The sequence below is a fragment of the Dromiciops gliroides genome, chromosome 4, assembly GCF_019393635.1.
Source record: "Dromiciops gliroides isolate mDroGli1 chromosome 4, mDroGli1.pri, whole genome shotgun sequence".
NCBI classification, from domain to species: Eukaryota; Metazoa; Chordata; class Mammalia; order Microbiotheria; family Microbiotheriidae; genus Dromiciops; species Dromiciops gliroides.
In genome coordinates this window covers 425032692-425055953 of record NC_057864.1, presented here as the reverse complement: position 1 = coordinate 425055953, position 23262 = coordinate 425032692, and the positions used below count along the sequence as shown (strand labels likewise).

General features: G+C 38.4%; 1 protein-coding gene across 1 annotated transcript in view; it reads right to left on the bottom strand.

The window, feature by feature from the left end:
• The window catches only part of MFSD14A (major facilitator superfamily domain containing 14A), a 46487-nt gene that overhangs the window by 3886 nt on the left and 19339 nt on the right, over window positions 1-23262 (bottom strand). Inside the window, exons 3-10 of the mRNA XM_044000533.1 lie at window positions 15060-15122; window positions 14279-14406; window positions 12236-12350; window positions 5022-5240; window positions 4379-4492; window positions 3522-3593; window positions 1579-1691; window positions 430-527 (exon numbers count right to left, since the gene is read on the bottom strand). Coding sequence (XP_043856468.1) covers window positions 430-527; window positions 1579-1691; window positions 3522-3593; window positions 4379-4492; window positions 5022-5240; window positions 12236-12350; window positions 14279-14406; window positions 15060-15122 — 922 coding nt within the window. The remainder of the gene's footprint in view (window positions 1-429; window positions 528-1578; window positions 1692-3521; window positions 3594-4378; window positions 4493-5021; window positions 5241-12235; window positions 12351-14278; window positions 14407-15059; window positions 15123-23262) is intronic.

Below are 23262 nucleotides of genomic sequence, written 5' to 3'. Positions count from 1 at the left end.
TCCAGCCTCAGCTACTTCCTAGCTGTGTGACCATGAGCAAGTTGTCTAACCTCTGCCTCAGTTTCCACCACTGTAAAATGGGGTAATAACTACCTACCTCCCAGGATTATTCTGAGGGATCAAATGAGTTATTTATAAAGTATTTGTAGAAACTATATAAATGCTCATTCACTTCTCTTTTCCTTCCCCTATATTGGAAAAAAGTCTCAAATGATGTTTAAGTATACTAAAACAGCAGATGGGGCAGCTAGGTGGCTCAGTGGATAAAGCACTGGCCCTGGATTCAGAAGGACCTGAGTTCAAATCCAACCTCAGACACTTGACATGTACTAGCTGTGTGATCCTGGGCAAGTCACTTAACCCTCATTGCCCTGAAAAACAAAACAAAAAAACAAAACAACAGACAAAAAGCTTGTGACTCATACTTACCCTGTTGATCAGCATCAGCAGTCCGTGAAACAAGCGCACTGACAGCTGGGAAGGTAATACTGGACATGGCTGCTACTGCCCCAGCAGCCCACATCATCCTGCAAGCAAAAAAGGCAAAAGGAACCAATTCTGAATAAAATCAGCAAATCTGGCATACTATTGCCCACTAGGAGAGTTTAGTTCATCCCTGCAACTGGGTCATTTTTAGTGGAGGTATGAGGAGGAGACAATTTGGCCTGTTACAGAATATACTGATATGGTTTCTGAACACTCTGAAACCACAAGGCCCATCAGCTAATTCTGTTCTTCAAGGTGTTCACTTTATTCTGTGCCAGTGTGAAGAGAGCACTAGACAGAAGTCACCTAATTTTAGATAAACCTTTGAGAGTCCTTTAAGAGAAGCTTTACTAAAGAACTACCTATGAAGCCTTGTGAATATTCTAGTCTAACATTTAAAAAACCTTAAAGCTCACAAAATCCACACTCCAAGACCCTTTTAAAAACAAATTCAATATTACCCCCCATGGCCAACCCCACAAAACCTGCTTAATGCTTATGTAAAAACAAATCTAAGTTAAAAGAGGTAACTTCAGCCGTACTGAAACATCAGGGCAGATCTTGGAGTCAAATTCCCGATACCCGGGCAAAATGGCGTTTGTGGGCATCTTGACACTAGAATCATGGTCACCTCACAGCAGGAAACCAGACTGTGGCAAGAAAAGCTGGAAGGTAAGGCCAAGACAAATGGACTTTTTTCACTTGTTCCTGGTTTGCCTCCAGTAAAGAACACTGGGGTTAATTCCTTTTTTTCTGAACAGAAAAAAAAAAATGACCAATAAAACTAACTTTCAGGTCCTTGTTAAGGGATTTTGTAAAACAGCCTATTAGAGTGGTTCTTTTAAGCTGACATGTCAAACTAAGCTAAGAATTATTTAGGGTCCAGAAGAGTCTGTGATCTTAAAGTAAGCATGAGGTCTCAGCCAATTATCTGTGAACTATGAAGTTGCTATCCTTCAAATCAAGGTAAAAAATTTACACCCATTTGGAGACAATAACGTATTAGTAAGAAATACTTGAAAAAGTTTCCATTTTATGCAAGATGACACTAACAATAAAATCTAAAGTACAAATACATATACATATACGTACCAAGGCTCTGAACCGAAGCCATACCATGCCAGCTGCAATATTTGAAATCCTAGACCCAGTAAGATGGTGTTCTTGTTTCCAATAGACCTCATAAGCAAACTCAATACTATGGTCTGAGAAAATGTAAAACAAATTTAACTGTTTTTAGATAAGCTGTTGAATAATTTTAATTATCTTCACTTTGCATTCCCAGCAATAATTCCCAGGGATTTATCCTGAAATCACACTTTGTAATGCAGAGATGGGGGAGAAAAGTTTCCTTTGTTTTTAATTGTTATGGATTCAGAGGAAAGGGGAACAGTTAAGTGTTTCATATTTGCTATGCAACACTTTTTTCGTTCACAGATTATTGTCCATTGGCACCTTGTGTTGTTTGTCCTTCATTCTCTATGAGGACCATGACATTGGGGTGATGTCATAACTTACAGTGAATTGGATTTAAGTGAGTGACGGCTGTGCAAGGTCACCAACCTCACTCTCTCCTCCAGAGCCATCTGGGTTCAGTGGCAAGACAGATACCAGGACAAATGAAGATAGCCCCAGATGTTTAATTGGGATTAAGTGACTTGCCCAGGGTCACACAGCTAGTTAAGTGTCTGAGGTCAGATTTCAACTCAGGTCCTCTCAACTTCAGGGCCAGTCCACTGTGCCACTGAGCTGCCCCAATTTATGATAATAATCATAACAAACTTTACAAACCTTAACGGGCTATATAGATGCTATTATGATTAATCAAATACAAACTAACTTAGAAATAGTACTGAATTCATAGAAGCCTTAGTTATGTGTTTCCTGAAATTAAAATGTACTAATATTAAATACTATAAAAAAGATTCTCACACTTGAAAAGTCTGGAAACCTTAGGCAATCTTGAAGGACCCTTCAAGTCTAAAGCCTATGAGTTTAAACTGCGAAAAAGCAGTCTGCTCAGTATGAGGAAAGACTGACTTCTTAACAATAGAAACATTCACAAGTAGAAAGGGTTGGTTCAGAAGATACCAAGTTCTTCTATCATCCATGTTCTACTTATCATCGATACTATAGCACAAATTCACAGGTTGGAGATGAGCTCTGAGGTCCCTGACAACTCAGATTCAGTGATTTAACTTTCAACTTTCTCAGGAGCCAAACTGAGATGAGTCATTTATTAACTGGTCCCTAGGGCTAGATTTTAAATTTGACTATTCTTGTTAACTGCAGACAACCAGGTATGAAACAGAATTTTAGGTCTTCCAACTTTTAATCTACCAATAAATGCAAGGCCTTATATAAGTTATATAAATTAAAGCTAATGAAGCAAGATATATTCTACTATAATTGAATTGTTATTTGAATTCAAGAGAAGAACACAACAAAAGCCTAAGTTCCTTGTCCTAAAATTGATTTTTCTCTTCAAAGAGTGAGTGAGTAGACATAATGACAGAAATATAAATTGCCCGCTTTAGATCAGGTCAATCAACTATATGAGCAAAATTACCATATGACTCTGTTTTTCTCTATCATATACATATAGTATATACCATGAGGGCCACTTACTGACAATTATTGCCTGTAATTTTAGAAAAATCCAAGGCTGGGCTTTTCAAACTCAACTACTTTGCTTTTTAAAACAATCATTTCCCCCACTCTAACAATTTTGGGGCATCTTAAAAATAGTCTCTCTTAAAATAAAACTCCCTTTACACAAATAGTTAAAATATTTTTTCCCAGAAGGCTTGGCAGTATATCCTTTCCCTTGGTGATGAAGAATCACAGATTTAAAGCTGGAAAGGGCCTCAGATGAAGAAACTGGATCAGAGAGGTTAAGTAACTCAAACATAGGTCTCCCTGACTCCATTCATACTACCTCTGACACAACTAACACTGTAGCACAGTACTGCTGGATAGTTCAAAAAGCTTATTAACATCTGAGGTTCAATGTGAAGTTTGAAAGAAGAACTCACCTGTGCAATAATGGAAAGAATGCCAAGGACAGCTATAAATGCTGCAACACTTTCTGGTGAAAATCTCATTATCTAGAGTTTTAAAAAATTTATGTTAATAGATAATAAATACTATAGCATAATATACAATAGCATAACAAATATTATATCGTAAAAGAAACCACTGAAATAGTACCTAGCATAAAGTAGGCATTCAATAAAATATTTATTGATCTGAAAGAATATCTTATAGGGCTGAAATAGTTAATGCTTCTTCCAAGAATACCTAATTTAATAAGGAAAACTTTCTTTGGGAAATTCAGGCTTAGTGGATGCCAGTAATGTATTATGTTATATGGAAAAAACAACTGGAAATTACTTCAAAAGATACTCTTTAGGGTCTATTTTATAAACAACTATCCTATGTCTAGTGCTATATAAAGCTAAAACTCTATAAGGGGGAAAGATAAAACATTTCTATGTTATTCCTATCCAGACATTCTCTCAAATGTCTGCTACTGGTCACAAAGGAACTAGCCAAGTATATAAGTAGTTTAATGCACCAACTAACACCAAACAAAGGGCATGGATGAAAGGAGGACCATCAAAGCCCATATCCTTCTGGAAAAGTTTAGTAGCATCACTGTATATGAAGAGTACATCCCCATTTTGCAAAAGGAAACATGAAAAATGATCAACAGTATTAGCCAGACAAAATACTATCTATAAAAACTAGTATTGCTTTTATAACCAAAAGCAACTCCATGGCAGGGAAGAAATGCTTTCCTCCTGAAAACTCTTTGGTAGTGATTAAGTAAGCAAATATTTATGGTTGAACAAAGAAGAAAATTCAAATTTGGCAGAATTAGACTATTTACCTGTCTGAGGTATAGAAAGAAGCTGGAATATTGGCCTGCCTCCGGTAGGTAAGAGAGAAACACTGTTATGCAAATTAGCAGGACAACAGAATCTTGACCGACTTTCTTTAAGGACTAGAAAGAGAGAGCATAAGTTCTTAAACCAAAAATAATTAGCTAATCTTAATATGTAAAGATAAGCTTTAGCAGAATTGTTTAAAAAACAAACTTGTTATTTTGACTACTTCAGTAATTCAGTACATTGTTAATAATAAGTAATACTGGTGACAGATGAAGAGCTAGAGAGCCAGAGGATTACACTGGTGCCCTCAAGCTCTCACAAGAAATTGAAGAAGTCCACCAACATATTGGGTAAACACTTTTTGGTAAATTTATAGAACATGGACAAGAGCCACAGAGGATGGGTAGACATGAATAGGTAATAATCTACATGGTGGGAGGGAACTTCCAAATCAGTGAGACCACAGATCCATCTGAGTAAATGAATAATAAATAATTACCCAGTTGGGGGACCTCAGAACTTAAGAAAAAAAATACAACAACGCTAACATCTATGACATTCACATTTGGGCAGGGGGGGACGGGGGGAGGGGGGGATGGGAGCCGGGAGGTAGAGTATAAATAACTTTTATAAAGAACTTACTGCAAAAGGATCAGCCTGTTCCCAAGAAATAGGCGCTCCCCAAGATGCTGGCCTCATCTTCTCTGGCAATGATTCTGGCACGGCAACAAGAATAAAACAGATATCTAACAAAGCTATAGCTGTGGCGAGGACCACCACTAAGCTGTCCCCATAGGCTCTGCCAAGGTAGGCACCAATAGCCGGGCTGGTTACTAAACTTGCAGCAAAAGTTGCTGAAACCTGCAAGAGATCAAGAGTAAGTCTTGAGAAAACCTCAGCATGGCTAGGATGGGAGAAATATATGCTATTACTCACAAAGTCACGATGTACCCAGATATAGTAAAGCTATTCTCTTGCAAATTCTCTTACTCCCCCAGTTCCTCATTCAATGTACACCAATGCAGATACACTGCTGTCCTATTTAAAAGTTTTCTTTTGGGGAAGCATATTTAAAAACCTCCTTTGGGGTTTCTCTAGAAATAGACAGTACAGTGGATAATGTTGGACCCCAAGTTGAGAAGACAGCCAGTCTAGCTTCAGGCACTTACTAGCTGTGAGACCCTAGGAATGTCATTGAACCAGTCTACCTCAACTTGCCCATCTGTAAAAGGAGGATAACTACAGCACCTCCCTCCCAGGGCTGTTGTGAGCATTACTTGAGGATATCTGTAAAGTGCTTTGCAAAACTTCAGGAACTATATAAGCATTATTATTATTGTTTATTGTTACTGTTATTATTATTACTGTTATATTTCTCTGGTCTAAGAACTTCTTCCAGACATGTCTCTTCACTTAGTAGGTAAGTGAGGTCAAGAATAAAAGTCCATTCTTAAGGAAATGGGTTAAGGGTAGAAATTAGATTTAATGGCAGTAACTGGAAACGAGATAGGTGCTTAATAAGTGCTCGTTCACTTGAAAGAAAACTTTGAAGGACTGAATGCTTCTATTTGGATCACTGCCTTCTCCATCTCCTACAGTGAATGGATTATTAATGGATCATCTACATGTAGTGAAGAAAAAGCACTGTAATTCATCCCTCTCCATAATAACAAATGATACGGATATTGATCTTTGGGAGGAGTTCCTTTCAGTCCAGAAGGACTTTTGGAATATTAACCCCAAAGTACATTTTAATATGTTATGGTTTCTTCCTTGTTTAAGATTCCTTTTAACACAACCTCAAATTGTCTCGGCACAGAGTCACGTCTGAAGGAATGGGATTGTGATTATGACATTTTAGACATTTCTCTCTAGGCCAGAAATTCATAGATACAAAATGTTCAATTACATAAAACTGTTTCTGGCAGACTTGGGTCTAAATCACAGAGAACAGTATTAAATATAAGCTCCATGAGAACAGGTAGTGTTTTATCAAAATTATGTTTCTCCTGAGTGCCTGGCATAGTGCCCTATAAATATGTGATTATACATGTTTCTTAAATTAAACACAGAAACAATCTAATTATCTATTAAACACAGGAACAAAAATAACTTGCTTTCTCCGAACTTTAGGTAACTAAAGACAATCTACTAAATTACAGATAGGTTATGGCCTTCATCAATGGAGGGAGGGAGATACCACACCAAAGAAATCACAGATCCTTCATCTAGTGACACATTAACTATGAAGTCAAATATAGGACAACTTCCTATATTATATATTAAGAACCAGCCCGGGGCAGCTAGGTGGCACAGTGGATGGAGTACCGGCCCTGGAGTCAGGAGGACCTGAGTTCAAATCTGGCCTCAGACACTTAACACTTACTAGCTGTGTGACCCTGGGCAAGTCACTTAACCCCAATTGCCTCACAACAACAACAACAAAAGAACCAGCTGACATGGAACAGGGCTATGAAAGTATACTAAGTCCCCTGCCCCAAATCCTCTCCTTATTGTGCTTCTTTAGGATACGAAATAATATTATAATGTTACTTTTGTCATAAGTCCTTGCTCTGATCTGAATGAGAAAACCTTATCAAACTCTAATCAACTCCAAAACAATGTCCTGCACTGAAATAGTTTAACATCATTCTTTCTCAAAATTTAACTAGTTTCAAAAGGAAAAAGTTCCTAAATTTAGCCCAGGAAGAGCTTTTCCCCCAAGTGATTAGGGTAATGTTAAGATTAATAGAAAGACAAGATGGCAGAGGAAAGGCAGTGAGCTCTCAAACTCATGACATAATCGCTTCAAAAAACATCCAAATAATGCCATGGGACAATTCCTGGTGCAGCAAAACCCACAGAAAAATGTGCTGAAATCATCTTCTAACCAAGAACAGCTTGGAAGGTCAGAAGGAGGGAGCTGCTGTGCTGAGACAGGAGTGGAGCCCAACCCCACAGTCACCCTGACACAGATCCAGTCCCACGAAGGCCTCACTAGAGAAGGAGACCCCCAGAGACTCTGAATCAGCTGAAGTGCCAGTGTTGTATGGAACTAAGCTCACAGCCTGGTGAGAGAGATGAGCCCTTGGCAGGGGAAAGATTTACAGGGGTCTCTGCTGGTGCTGAGGTGGAACTTGGGTTTTTCACCCCTGCTAGGAACCAGGAGGTAGGCTTGAGTAGCAGTGGCCCAGGTGGGGGAGGGGCACAGGCTTGTCGGAGGAGCTGACAACCACAACACACAAAGCTGGTTGATTAGCAACTTGATCTGGGGTCATCTACGGACCAGGGAACAGGCCAGGTGAGTGAAGAACCTGATCCTCCTTAAATCATACCACCTGGGACTTCTGAAGCTTGGGATACTGCAGCTTGGAAACAGTGCCCCACTTTAAGGAGCTAAAAGTCAAGTAAAAGAAAGGCAAGATGAGCAGAGAAAGGTGAGGACCATAGAAAGTTTCTTCAGTAACAAGGAAGACCAAGGGGCACCCTCAGAGGAAGATGTCAACTATACCTAAAGCTTCTAAGAAAAATATGAATTGGTCTCAGGCCACAGAGGTGCTCAAAAAGGACTTTGAAGATAAAATTAGAGAGGTAGAGGGAAAAATGGAAAGAGAAATGAGGGTGATGCAGGAAAGACATGAGAAAAAAGTCAAGAGCTTGAAAAGTTAAATTGGCCAAATGGAAAAGGAGGTACAAAAGCTCTCTGATGAAAATAATTACCTAAGAATTAGGATTGAACAAATGGAAGCCAGTAACTTTATGAGAAACCAAGACACAATAAAGCAAATCCAAATGAATAAGAAAATAGAGGGCAATGTGAAATATCTTCTGGGAAAACTGCTGACCTGGAAAATAGGTCCAGGATAGATAATTTGATAATTATTGGTCTACCTGAAAACCATGATCAAGGAAAAAGCTTAGACATCATCTTCCAAGAAATTGTCAGTGAAAATTGCCCTAATATTCTAGAAGCAGAAGCTAAAATAGAAACTGAAAGAATCTACTGAATACCTCCAGAAAGAGATCCCAAAAGGAAAACTCTTAAGAATATCATAGCCAAATTCCAGAGCTCTCAGGTCAAGGAGAAAATATTGCAAGCTGCCAAAAAGAAAGAATTCAAGTACTGTGGAGCTCCAGTCAGGATAGCACAAGATCTAGCAGCTTCTACATTAAAGGACCGGAGGGCATGGAATATGATATTCCAGAGGGCAAAAGAATTGGGATTACAACCAAGAAACACCTACCCAGGAAAACTCATCATAATCTTTCAGAGGAAAAAATGGGACTTTAATGAAAAAGAGGACTTTCAGGTATTTGTGATGAAAAGACCTGAACTGAATGGCAAATTTGACTTTCAAATACAAGACCCTAGAGAACCATAAAATATTGGAGTTGGGGGACATACCTGGGGTTGTGGATGACTGTCTTGTGTCTGAGGCCGGGTTTTGGCTGGGATCCCCCTGGGTCCAGGGTGGATGCTTTGTCCACTGTGTCATCTAGCTGCCCCATGATGACATCTTTAGGGTTAAATTGAGGGGTGAGGGGAATGTACTGGGGGAGGGGAAAGGGCAGAAGTAGCATGAGGTGAAATCTTACATGAAAGAAATAGGAAAAGGCTTATGGAGTGGGGGAAAGATGGGGTAGGAGCAGGGCAGTAAATGAATTTTACACTCATCAGAACAGGCTCAAAGACCTCAATCTCATGAGAATTAGCTCAAGGAGGGAATAACATACATATTCAATTGGGTGGAGTAATCTCTCTAACCCTGCAGGAAAATAGGAGGGGAAGGGGATAAAGAGAGAGGGGCAAAGGAAGGAAGGGCAGATTGGGGAAGGGGACAGACAGAAGCAAATCCCTTTTGAAGAGGAATAGGATGAAAGAAGATGGATAATAGAATAAATATCATGGGGAAGGGAATAGGATGGAAGGGAAACAGTTAACAATGGTAATCATGAAAAAGCGAAAAGGGGGAAAAATATACAAACAATATTTATAGCAACTCTTTGTGATGGCTAAGAATTGAGAATGAAGGGAATGTCCATCAACTGAGGAATGAATGAAGAAGCTGTGCTATATGACTGTAGTGGAATGGTATTGTGCTATAGAAAATGACAAACAGGATGTTCCCGGAAAAACCTGGAAAGTGAAGTGAGCAGAACTGGGAGGACATTGTGCATAGCAACAGCAGTACTGTTCAATGAGCAATTGTGAATGACTTAACTACTCTCAGCAATACAATGATCCAAGACAACCCCAAGGTACTGAAGATGAAGCATACTATCCACACCCATAGAAAGAACTGATAAAAAGAGCACTTGTGGATTGTACATACATAACCTGGTTGCTATCTTGTGGAGGGGGGAAGAAAGGGAAGGAGTAAGAAAAATTTGGAACTCTACATCTTATGAAAATGAATGTTGAAAACTACCCTTGCATGTAACTGGAAAAAAATAAAATAAATGCTTGTTGCAAAAAAAAAAAGGATTAATAGAAGGAAAAAAATAATAAATTCAATTAACTGAAGTATTTACCATTGAAAAGAGAATTTCTCTTCTTAGTTCCATTATTTTTGTCAAAAGCACCATCAATTTTCCAGTAATCCTGGTTTATAACCTCAAACTCTTGACTCTTTTAAAAGACATCCCTTTGTATCTAATTAATTGCCAAGTCTTGTTGATGCCAAGTCTTCATCACCAAATCTCTCACATCTGCCCCACTATCTTTACAAATATAATCACTAATTTATTTTAGTCCCTTTTAACCTCACGCTTTTCTATTAACTGTTCTCCCTTCTTCAAATGCCTCCTTTCTTTAATGTACTCTCAATATAGCACCCCCTCAAAAATGGTCTGAAGGCACAGGCCTTTTTTCTCTCCTCATTCACCTTGGTCTCTCTGCAGACTCTGACACTGTGGATCACTCCCTCCTCTTTGATAGTTTCTCTAGATTTCCAGCACACCACTGTCTCCTGGCTCTTATCCTACCCATATGACTGCTCCTTTGCTGTCTTCTCTTTTAGAGCACTCTCATCATGTGTCCCTCAGGGGCCCACTTCTCCCTCTATATATTATTTCACTTGGTGATCTCATCAGGTCCCATGGATTTAATTACCATCTCTCTGCTGATGACTTTCAAATCTAACTATCCTGCCCACACTTTCTGCCACCCTCCAATCGTGAACTCTAGTAGACACACTGAATTTAACATGTCCAAAACCAAATTCAGTATCTTTCCCCTCTAAAACCTCCCCACCACCTACATTCTCTATTACTATTATCCTCCCAGTTCCTGACTCAAAACCTAGGAGTCATCCTGGATTTCTCACCATCTCTCACCTCCCCTATGCAATCTGTTCCCAAGACCTGTTGATTTCACCTTGCTAACTTCTCTCCTCTGAGCCTGTGCAGGCCCTCACCACTTCATGTGTAGATTACTGCAATAGTCTGCTGGTAGGTCTTCCTACCTGGAGTCTCTCCCCTCTCCAATCCAGAATTAGAGTGATTTTCCTAAAGCACAGGTCCAACCATCTCAACCCTTCTACTCAATAAGCAGCTCCAGTGGCTTCCTACAAAGCCCTTCATAAACTTGCCCCAGCCTTCTTACCCTTTACTCTCTTAATACATACTCCTTGATCCAATGACACTGGCCTCTGGGCTGTTCCATTAATAAGGTATTCCATCTCTTAGCTCTGGGCATTTCCCTGCCTCTCCTTGATGCCTAGAATGCTCTCCTTTCTCTGTTCCACTTACTGACCTTGCTAACTTCCTTTAAGTCCCAACTAAAATCTTTTTTTTTAAACTGGAAGCCTTCTCCAATGCCTCTTAGTCCTCATGCTTTTCCTCAATTAGCAACTTCCTATTTATCCTATATTTAGCTTCCTTTGCATATATTTGTTTGCATAGTGTTTCCTTCATTAGATTATAAGATCCTTGAGGGCATGGAGTGTCTTTTGTCTCTTTTTTTGTATCCTTAGCACAGGGCTCAATAAAAGTTTATAGATTGACTGAGGGATGACCATGTCTTTGTGCTGAAAAATCTTTAGAGACTTCCTACTGCCTCTAGGATAAAATGCAAATTACTCATCCAGACCTTTAAAACTTCCAGAATTTGGTTCCAACCTAATACTTTATGAGACTACTTGCATATTATTTCCCTTTACCTGTTTTATGGCTGAGCCCAAATGGCCCACCAGCTATTCATTAAACTCAGCATTCTCTCTCCTGTCTCCTTGCCTTCACACAGGCTACGCTCCAAGGCCTGGAACAGAATCCCTCTTGATCTCTACTTCTACTGTTAAGGTTTAGCTCAGGGAAAGCCCCCTTGCTGTTAAGGAATGCTGACCTTTCTGTTAGCAAACTCAACGGATGACAGAATCTTCAATGAACAATTATACATTAAGAGAATAAAGACCCTGACACAAACACTAATTGTTTTTTGGAAATTAGTCACTTACATGTATTTAGCATATTACAGAGATTTGAGGATACTGTAGTATCAGCAGGGGCAAAAAGGAAGGAACAAGCTTATTTGATGTTATCTTAAATTTAATGTGATTTTGTGGCTTAGTTAATTAGTTTCTGATATTTAATTCAAATTAACATTATTCCCTAAGTTCAAAATTCTACTAAGTAAATTTCTTTGGAAGACAGTCCTGTGATTTTTTTATCTGACAAGACTGGTTCCTCAAATAACAGTTTTGACCAAGACGGTGGGTATTTGCTTTTTCCCCCTCTTTAAAATGTGAAGTAATGGTTCAAGGCCAATTAGTGGTAAAATAGGGTTGCTTCTGGAGTATATTGTGTAAAGCTTGAAGAAAGAAGTTTTTCAGGGATCTTGTAGCAAATAACACACATACCAGCCCATAAGCCATGCTTCTTTCATGTTCTTGAGTTATATCCGCTACATATGCAAATACCACTGAGAAAGTCACAGCAAAAACCCCAGAAACAGAGATAACAGCAAAGTACCACCTAAAAGTAGATAACAAACAGGAAATGGTTAGGACAATTAGAATTTTCCTCCTGAAATTCTACAAGTGAATCAGAGTAAAGATGATTGAATTCAAACAGTAAATCATCTTACTAGAACTACTTACTAACTCATTTTGCTTCTAACAATTTAACTTTTATAAGAGTCTTATAAAAAAATATAGAGCTCGAAGAGATTACTTGACAAAAAGAGACCTAAATTAATTAACGAAATAACTATTTCACAAGATTCTATACCTAATCTCTGAAGATGTTTTATAGCCCTTACAGACATCATTAAAATAAAGAAGAGCTTCTCCATTCTTTATCATAATTACCATTTTACCTAACAATAAATAAATTAAATTGAGTAACATGTTAGTCAACATTTATTTTGTAGCTACACATCTATGATGCTGTTCAACAAGTTACCTTTTACTTTCTTAATTATGCCTAAACCAACAGAATTAGAAGAAATCTGTTAGGATGTTATTCCTTTACCCCACCCCCACACTTAATAGTATTTTTTTTCAATTACATGTAAAGATAGTTTTCAACATTCATTTCTGTGAGATGTTGAGTTCCAAATTTTTCTCCCTCCCCCATCCCTGAGACAGCAAACAATCTGATATAGTTTATCTATGTACAATAGGATAGTATTCCTGAGTAAAACTGGAAGACATTAAAATTACCAAAGAGCATTCTGAAAAGATTAAGAAAAACTAAACTCCAACCATTTTATTATATGTAACTGTTCTACAGTTAACTGGAGATAATGACATGGAACTGCACTGTAAGAAACTCCTATTGTAGTACTGATGTTCCCAGTTTTAAAAGACTCTTGTGTAGGTTCCATGTAATAATAAAACTTTCAAAACAGTCATTCCACTGAGGTCTTTGTTTCTTTTTCCAAAATACATTTTTCGTGATCAATTCTTTTATTTCTGTACATTTCCAGAGAAACTTTTGTTATTCAAAGATAAGTCCACTTTACATTTATGATAATTGGTTCAGGAAGAGATATCTACTGAAGCTCTAGTTTTCAACAAATGTTTAACCATTTAAGCTATAATGATCTAAGATAAAAGCTTTAGAAAGGAGGATATATGTGTGTGTGTAAACACACAGAGATATACACATATAGGTATACATACATGTGCAGGCACACACGTGTATGCATGCACATATGTACATACTTTGTGTGTGAACACATGTGGTATGTATATGAATATGATACAAATAACCACGAGTTTACAATATGAAAAATGTATATCCATTGTGGAAGCTTAGGGTGGTTGAAGGAAGTAGGGTGGAAGGGACTAGTCCCATGGAAGCAAGGAAGATGTCATAAAATTAACAGAGCTGAATTCAGGTGGACTGGCTATAGATTCTCCTCTGTACTCTCTCCTACCTTAAAAAGGTAGACAAGAGCACAGTGTCTATCCAGATAGATCCTTCAAACCAATCCAGCACTGTATATTTGTAACTACTTTTGTCGGGCAGGGGGAAGAAATATGACCATGGATAGTAACTCAACAACATGCACAGTTTCACTGAAAAAGGAAAGGAGGAAAAAAAAAGAAAAAAAAGGGAAAGGATCAGAGGACAGGAAACTTAGGATCTGCCCAGGCTGAGTAAGTTTCAATAAATCACTAAACTCCCTGGACCTAATTCTCTTCATCTGTAAAAAGGGAATATTGAAGATCATCTAGTCTGAAGTCATTTCCAGCTTTAAAATTCTATGATTCAAGACTTGATTACTATATTCTCTCAAAGGCTTTTTACAAATGTCAAAGGCAAATTTATATATGTGTATTTGTATGGGGGAGGGGTGGAACCTAACCATAGGTTTAAAAAGGGGGGGAGGAGAAAATTGGGGGGAAAGGATGGAAGGTCATATTTAGTGGCTAAAACCTTAACTAATTACTTACCAGGGGCTGATCTTCATTAATGGGATTGGTGCACAAGTGAAAAATACTGTTAGCAGCAAGAAGGACTTTCGACCCCAAACGTCAGAAAGAGCACCGATAAGAGGGGCACTAAGGAATGACAACAATCCCTAAAACAATTTAAAATAATGATTTTTCACAAATTCATATGAACATTCTAGTCATTTTACTCACATAGAAAAATATAATTATGGCATATTGTAAATAATTAATAATGGAGTATCCAATATGACAAGTTTGCAGTCATTATAATTTAATAGTGTCCTCCAGAGAAACACTGTAATTCAGCAATACATTTGAAACAACATTGTTGTTTCAAATGTTATTATTAACAACCCTGTTAGTATTATCAAGGCTATCAGAAAAAAATCATTTGACTCTGAAACAACCTTAGATCAGTGAAAATAATTTCTATCTTCCTCATCTTCTATCAAAATTCTGGACAATAGTAGCATACAACCATATGAAGAAATCAGAGAGTGAATCAAACAAAAAGAGCTAGCTGAATTCTCAGTCATGACAAATTACCACTGTGATCAAGTCTATGAGAAATGGCACATGTTAAAAGAGATGTTACTTCATTTGTATTTCTAAAAGTGAACATCAAATTTAAACTAGAAGAAAAATTATGTGGCTCACCAAAAACCAGTTTGCTACAAAAAATTAGGAGGAATGAAGTGACATTTAAAATTTCTATTACAGTCTATTTACAACTTTCTATGAGAACATGTATGTTTATATGTATAAAAAATACTGATCCTACCTTTACTCCTTGAATGAGGCCATTCATTAGAAATGTATGTTTAGGGAACGTTTCATGTAATACCTAAAAAAAAAATGCAATTTGCATAAAAACAAGCTTCACATAAAACTAGTTATTATTTCATAAAAACATGTGAAATGTATATGAGAAAACATGTATGAGAATATAATCACAGTTCCTGGAGGGAATTCTTAATTTATTTTTATATCTTCCTTTGCACAAAGCAAAGTGACTAATATAAATTTGCATATGCATACTGAATAGCACCACAAGTGAGTATTATGTAACCATTTGTTTGAATAAAAACCAATAAACTATGCTCAAGTGGCACCTTGTACTTTAAGTCTTTCCTGGATACCCCAACTTGCGAGCACTTATCCCTGCCAAAAAACCTTACTTTTGCACATGTTTGTAACATGTTACATATCGACTCCCCTGATAGAATGTAAGCTCTGGATGATTTCATTTGTATTTGTATCCCTAACACCTAGCACAGTGCCTAGAACATCAGAGCAGGTGCTGAATAAATGCTTGGTGACTGATTTATAAAAGCCAGTAAGCTAACTGAAAAGAGCACTAGTATCCTACTAATCCCTCCCTGGTTTTGTCAAATTTCTTTATATTCCTCATATTTTAAAATTGCATTTCATTTTATTAATGTACCAAAATGTATTTAATCATTCCCCTCTCGTCAAGACATACAGGCTGCCATTAGTTTTTTAAAAATTACAAATAATTCTGCTACGTAAATTTTTGAAAGATAGTTTAATTTTTAATAATATTCATCAAGGGGGGCAGCTAGGTGATGCAGTGGATAGAGCACCGGCCCTGGATTCAGGAGTACCTGAGTTCAAATCCGGCCTCAGACACTTGACACTTACTAGCTATGTGACCCTGGGCAAGTCACTTAACTCCTATTGCCCCGCCAAAAAAAAAAAAAATTTCATCAAGGCATATTTTCACAATGATTGAATTGGATCAAATGACACTGTCAGTTCTATTCTCTAAAAAGGTGAGTTTACAATTCTATCAATATTGGACTTAAGTAAATTCTAAGCTCACTATGAATCATGAACACTATGATATAGGAGCCAAAAGTTAGGCATTTTGTTCAGGATCAGGGAGGCGACTGGCTTATTGCACTCTTCCCTGTTCAGACAACATTTGGAGCACTGTGATCATGTTATGGGCACCACATTTCAGAGAGAATGTGAGTATGTTGGAGAAGTTTCAGAGGACAATCCAGAATAGCAATGGTACTATGATCATAACACGCTTTTTTCTCAGTCTCCTTTGCTGCATCTTTATCTAAGGGTATGTCCAACCCAAACCATCTAAGGGTATGTCCAACCCAAACCATCTTCTCTTCTTCCTCTATGTCAGGGGTATAACTTGGGGTCTACAGGATCCAAAGAAGTACACGGCTAGATTTCAGCAAGTCTGTAAACTTCAACAAGGAAAAAAAAACATCTTTTCCACTAATCTCTAACTGAAAAAACAGCATTTATTTCAATTATTTAAAAACATTATTCTGAGAAGGGGGCCATAGGTCACATCAGGCTGCCAATAGGATTCATGATACAAAAAAAAATTAAGAACCTACCCTACAGATGCAAATTAAAACAACTCTGAGGTACCACCTGACACCTATCAGATTGTCTAATATGACAAAAAAGGAAAATAATAAATGTTGGAGCTGTGGAATAATTGGAACACTAATGCATTGTTGGCGGAGCTGTGAACTGCTCCAACCATTCTGGAGAGCAATTTGGAATTATGCCCAAAGGGCTATAAAGCTGTGCATACCCTTTGGCCCAGCAATACCACTCTTGGGTCTTTTTCCCAAAGAGATTATAAAAAAGGGAAAAGTACCCACATGTACAAAAATATTTATAGCTGCTCTTTTTGTGGTGGTAAGGAATTGGAAATGGAGGGGATGTCCATCAATGGGGAATGGCTGAACAAGCTGTGGTATATGAATGTAATGGAATTCTATTGTGCTGTAAGAAATGATGAGCAGGTGGAGTTCAGAGAAACCTGGAAGGACTTGCATGAACTGATGATGAGTGAGATGAGCAGAACCAGAAGAACATTATACATAGTATCATCAACATTATGTGTTGATCAACTGTGATAGACTAGATTCTTCTCACCAATACAACAGTACAAGAAAGTTCCAAAGGACTCATGAGGGAAAAGGCTCTCCAAATCCAGGAAAAAAAAAAAAAAGGAACTGTGGAATATGGATGCTGATCTGACCATATTATTTCTTTTGTTTTTGGTGCTGTTGGTTTTCTGATTGGAGGTTTTTCCTTTGTGCTCTGATTCTTCTCATATAACGTGACTAATGCAGAAATAGGTTTAATGTTATTATGTATATATAACCTATATCACATTGCCTGCTGTCTAGCGGAGGGGGGGAGGGGAGGAAGGGAGAAAAATTTGAAATTGGAAATCTTATATAAACAAATGTTGAAAACTAAAAACAAAAACAAAAAACCTACTCTATACTTAGTAACCTCATCATATTTGGAGTTCAATTATTGCCTCCATGCAGATGATCCATCCATCCATCCATCCATCCTTCCTTCCCTCCCTCCCTCCCTCCCTCCCCAGGCTTTCCCCTGTAGGGATGAATTTTAATTGGGGAGTGTTAGCTAGGCCTAGGAATAGGAAGGAGAATGATAGCCTCCCTCAAGACAAAGCAAGATTTATTTAACAAGAACGAACTTACAAAAACACAAACAGGATCAGTAGGATTAAGGGAAAGGAAATAAAATGGGGAAAGGGAAATAATACAACCTGAATCACACCACCGCCCAGGAATCAGCTGAGAACACACAGCAGCGTCCTGTTGCCTTCCAGCTTCAAGCTAGAATGGCAAAAAACCACCCTTCTTCCCAGCAGACCCCAGGCTGACCCCAGACAGCCCCAAGCCAATTGGCTGGCAGCTCCGACAGTCACATGACTGCCCTCACTGGGCTTCCAGTCATTATAATTTTGCCAGGCCCATGTAGGTGTTGGCGAGTGGTGATGACAAGAGGTGCTGGCACCATGGCACCGGCTACAACCAGTGGGTGGAGCACTGAGTTTGCAGAGGCGCTGTGCCTGAGCCCCAGGACAGTGTACAGGCTGGGGTTTTTTAAATTCTAGCAAAAGAGGGGGTCATAAAAACCTCAAATAACAGTTAATTCTTTACACCCTTTGCTCTAGCATCACCACAAACTGGATGTCCCAGACATTTCAAATTCATTATGGACAAAACAGAACTATCTTTTTTCTGAGCCCTCCCCTCTTTCCAACTTTCCCATTAATGGGCATTACACTCCAAGTCATCCAGACTCAGTCTTGGTTGTCATCTTCAACTCCTCACTTGCACTCATCCCATATGCACAATCTGCTGTCAAATCTTGTCCTTTCTACCTTCACACCTGTCTTATACATCTACATCCCCTTCCTTCAACTCAGTCATCATTCTGGTACAGGTCTTTATCACCTCAGGTTGGGACCTCAAGTCTGAATCTTTCTTTACTCCAATCATTGCAGTTGCCAAAGTAATTTTCCTAAAATGCTGGTCTGACCATGTAACCTCATCCTACTCCCTGCCCCTCCATTCAATAAATTAGTGATTCCCCATTACAGTTAGGGTCAAATACAAAATGCTCTGTTTGGCTTTTAAAGTACTTCACAACCTGGCTTCCTTTTACCTTTCTATTCTTTATACTCCTCCATGAACAATCCAGAGACAACAACCTACTTGCTGCTCCTAAAAAAAACCCAACATTCCCATTTCCTGCCTTTTTACTGGCTGTCCTGACACGTAGAGTGGTCTCCCTCCTTGCCTCCACTTCCTAGATTCCTTAGCCTCCTTTAAGACTCAGCACAAATCCCATATTTTACAAGAGGCCTATCCTACTTCTCACAATTACTGCCTTCCCTCTAAGGCGCGCGCGTGCGCGGGCACACACACACATACACACACGTCAGTCTGGGACCCCTCCATATATATATATATGTATGTATGTATGTGTGTATATATATATATGTATGTATGTATATGTATATATATGTATACATGTGTGTTAATCTTTATAGATTCTCTTTTATGCACATTTTTGCATGTTATTTTCCCCATAAGAGTTCTTTGAGGGAAGAGATCATGTTTTTGCCTTTCTTTGCATTCCAAGAACTTACTAAGTAGTGTCTGACATATAATAAATGCTTCATGACTGACTAGAGGAACTGAAGACTAATTCAAGGTTGAAAAATTGTATATTAGGGAGGTACATGATAGTTGTCTTCAAGTATCTGAAAGCTTGTCACATAAGAAAGAGGTTAGACATATTCAACTAAGCCCTGGAGTTAAGAACTAAGAGTATTAAGTGGAAATTGTGGAAGGGCAGATTTCAATCAATCATTAGTGCCCACCATGTGCCAGATTTTTTATGCTTCAGGTGCCATGGAAGGAAATGGTGTTCTCATCCTCAAAAAGCATTAGCCTAGTTTATTGGAGGGAAAAAAAAAAAAAAGATACCAAAAAAGATACCACTCCTACCATACACTTGAAAGAGGGATTTGCTTTGTTCTGGTTGGCCCCAAACTGTAGAACTAAAAGCAATGGGTAGAAGATGTAAAAAGGCAAGTTTAAGGTTGATAATGCAGGGAAACTCCCCAGTCATTTAATCTTTCCAAAAACAGAATGCGCTTCACCTCAGGAAGTCATGGTTATGCTCATGAGAGGGGTCACCAGTTCAGTGTGTTACAGAGTAATCTCTTCTGCATATGCATGTTCCTGTTCATAAGACAGGTACTTCCTTGAGGTCCCCTCCAATTCAGACTCAGTGATTCTGGGAACTCTAGGAATGAATTAGCTTCTACAGGGTTAAAGTTAAATGCTTAAAAGAATCCTTTAATGATGATACCACGAAAGACAGCTACTCTGATGAAAAATGCTAACCACCTCCAGGGAGAACTGATAAACTCCAAGTACATATTGACATATTTCTTTTACTTTCATGATTTTTCTTTTCTTTTTTTTTTTTTTAAGTGAGGCAACTGGGGTTAAGTGACTTGCCCAGGGTCACACAGCCAAGTAAGTATTAAGTGTCTGAGGCCAGATTTGAACTCAGGTACTCCTGACTCCAGGGCCGGTGCTCTATCCACTGCGCCACCTAGCTGCCCCCTACTTTCATGATTTTTCTACGTTTTTTAAGTGTGTTTTCTTTTGCAACATGACTAATATGGAAAATGTTTTGCATGACTTTACATGCATAATTAATATATTGGTTGACTTAGCAAGGCGTAGGAAGGAGGAAGAGAATTTTGAACTCAAAATTTTAAAAAATGTTAAGAATTTTTTGCCATGTAATTGGGAAATATTTAATGAAATAAAAATATATTGGGGTGGCTAGGTGGCACAGGGGGCAGCTGGGTGGCGCAGTGGATAGAGCACCGGCCCTGGGTTCAGGAGGACCTGAGTTCAAATCCGGCCTCAGACACTTGACACTTACTAGCTCTGTGACCCTGGGCAAGTCACTTAACCCTAATTGCCTCACCAAAAAAAAAGAAAAATAATAATTTTTTCTTTTCTTTTCTTTTTTTTTTTGGCATGGCAATGGGGGTTAAGTGACTTGCCCAGGGTCACAGAGCTAGTAAGTGTCAAGTGTCTGAGGCCGGATTTGAACTCAGGTCCTCCTGAACCCAGGGCCGGTGCTCTATCCACTGCGCCACCTAGCTGCCCCTGAAAAAATTCTTAATGCGAAGAAGTTTTCTTTAATAACTAACTAAAATTTCTTCTAATAAAATTAAATAAAGCTGTGCCTTCAATGGAAAACTAATATCCACTATACAACCTTAAATATTCTTGTCTTAATCTTCTACCTAAAGCAATTTACACTAAAATATTTTAACAATAAACACAAACACATTTCTTTAATAGAAGTGTTTAGCTAACAATTGAAATTAAAAAAAAATCCTAACCAATGCAAAAATAGTTTAATATGAGAAGCCTTAAAACAGAACCATAGATTATATTCCATTAGTAATATTAATGTTTAATTTTATTTTTTATCTTTACTATATGTACACATAAGAATGAAAAGTAGCATGACATACTAAATAGAGTTGGGCTGGGAGCTAGAAGACCAGAGATTGAAATCCCTCTCTAACACTTATGAGCAATGTGATTCCAGGCAAGTTACAATATTTCTGAGTCTCAGACAACTCCCTAAGACTTATACATTCATCTGTGATGTCAACAAAAACCAGTGTGCAATCACAGCACTCTGATACATAGAGAATAATTATGTAGATTCTACAATCATAAGTTTCAATCTTATCTATTCAAATGAGTCTGAAATATAATGAAAAACCGGAAATAGAAACATTCAAACAGACGGACCTAAAATCTGACTACTTTTAATCAGCCAGCAAACATTTATTAAGTGTTTACTATGTGCCCAGCAATGTAGTTGTGTGCTAGAGATATAAAGGCAAAGACAGTCCCTTCATTATCATGGGGAAGACAAGAAGTAAATAGATACACAGAAGCTACACACAGAGTAGTTGGGAGGTAAGAACTTATTCAGAACTGTGAGAAAATAATGGGGTCCTAGGGGACCCAGAGAGTCTTAAGGCCAGCCCAGAGTCAGGAGAATTTCAAAGGAAAAGTAGTTGGACTTTGGACTATGACTATAGACAAGAGAGGTTAGAACCACACCCACCTGAAAGCTTTTCCCCTCAAAGGGTCTGCTCTTGGTACCGACACCCACACATACTGCGCCAGACCACCCTCAAGTCCAGTAAACCAGTAGATTTGAATGATGCTAGCCAATTAGTTTTGAGCAGTGTGGAAGGGCTGGCTCTCCTCCTGACCACAGACAGCTTACACTCGACCATTCTGTTCTCTGGGCCCTGGGACACAGAAAGAGTAGCCATGCGGCCCATTTCTCTCTCTCCTCTATCCTAGATAGACCTTCTGAACTTTCTGGACCATGTGCGCTCTCTTTACTAATATTTAATATGCTTTAATAAATCCTAAATGCCCCAAAATGGTCCTATAGCCTCTAATTTCTAAGTAGCAAGATATTAGAAATCCTAGCTAAGTTCCCCTAAAATTTGGGACAATTATAGGGTACCCCATAAATTTTTAATTGCCACAGAACTTAAACACCAAAATCCAATGGGCATTTCCATATACACAGAAATAAGGATTGTGAGACTGAATTATCACTTCATACCACTTATTTATAAAAAAAAAAAAAGCACATTTCTTTCAGAACAGTCCAGCTTCTCTGTGCTTTCTTCTGAACTCCCTTCTTTTGTTCAATTAAAAAAAATGTTTCAATGGCTCCCTTTTTCCTGTGTCTCTACTGTTCATCTTGCATCTCCTAATGTCCCATCCCAAATAAAAACTGAAAGAAAAATACCTTGTTTAAAAGAAAAAAAAAAAAGCAGAGTTACACAAAAGGAGTCTTATTTCCCAGAGGGATATGGTTAGTCACTTCACTGATCAGAAATCTTAAGTCTTTCAAAATGGTTTTTCTTTAAAATGTTGTCGTATAAAATGTTCTCCTGGCTCTGCTCACTTCACTCTGCAGGATTATCTGAACTCCTCTCTTGTCACCTTTTTTTTTTTTTTTTGGGTGGGGGGGAACGGGGACAGGGCAATGAGGCTTAAGTGACTTGCCCAGGGTCACATAGCTAGTAAGTGTCAAGTGTCTGAGGCCGGATTTGAACTCAGGTCCTCCTGAATCCAGGGTATATGCTTTATCCACTGCACCACCTAGCTTGCCCTCTTGTTACTTCTTATAGCACAGTAATATTCCCTTACATTTTGTATAACACAATCTGTTCCGCTATTCTCGAATTTAGAGCCCACCCCCCTCCCCCCACTTAGTTTCTGGTGCTTTTTTTCTTCTCTCCCTCAGGATAAGGAAGTTTGTTGTTGTTGTTTTGCAAGGCAATGAGGGTTAAGTGACTTGCCCGGGGTCACAGAGGCTAATGCCAAGTGTCTGAGGCTGGATTTGAACTCAGGTACTCCTGAATCCAGGGCTGGTGCTTTATCCACTTCGACACCTAGCTACCCCAAGAAGTTTGTTTTGCCTGCAACTATTCCTGTCAGTTAACTAGAATTTGTTAAGTACCTACTATGTGCCAGGCACCATGCAATGCACCTTGGACACCAAGAAAGGTGAATACAGTC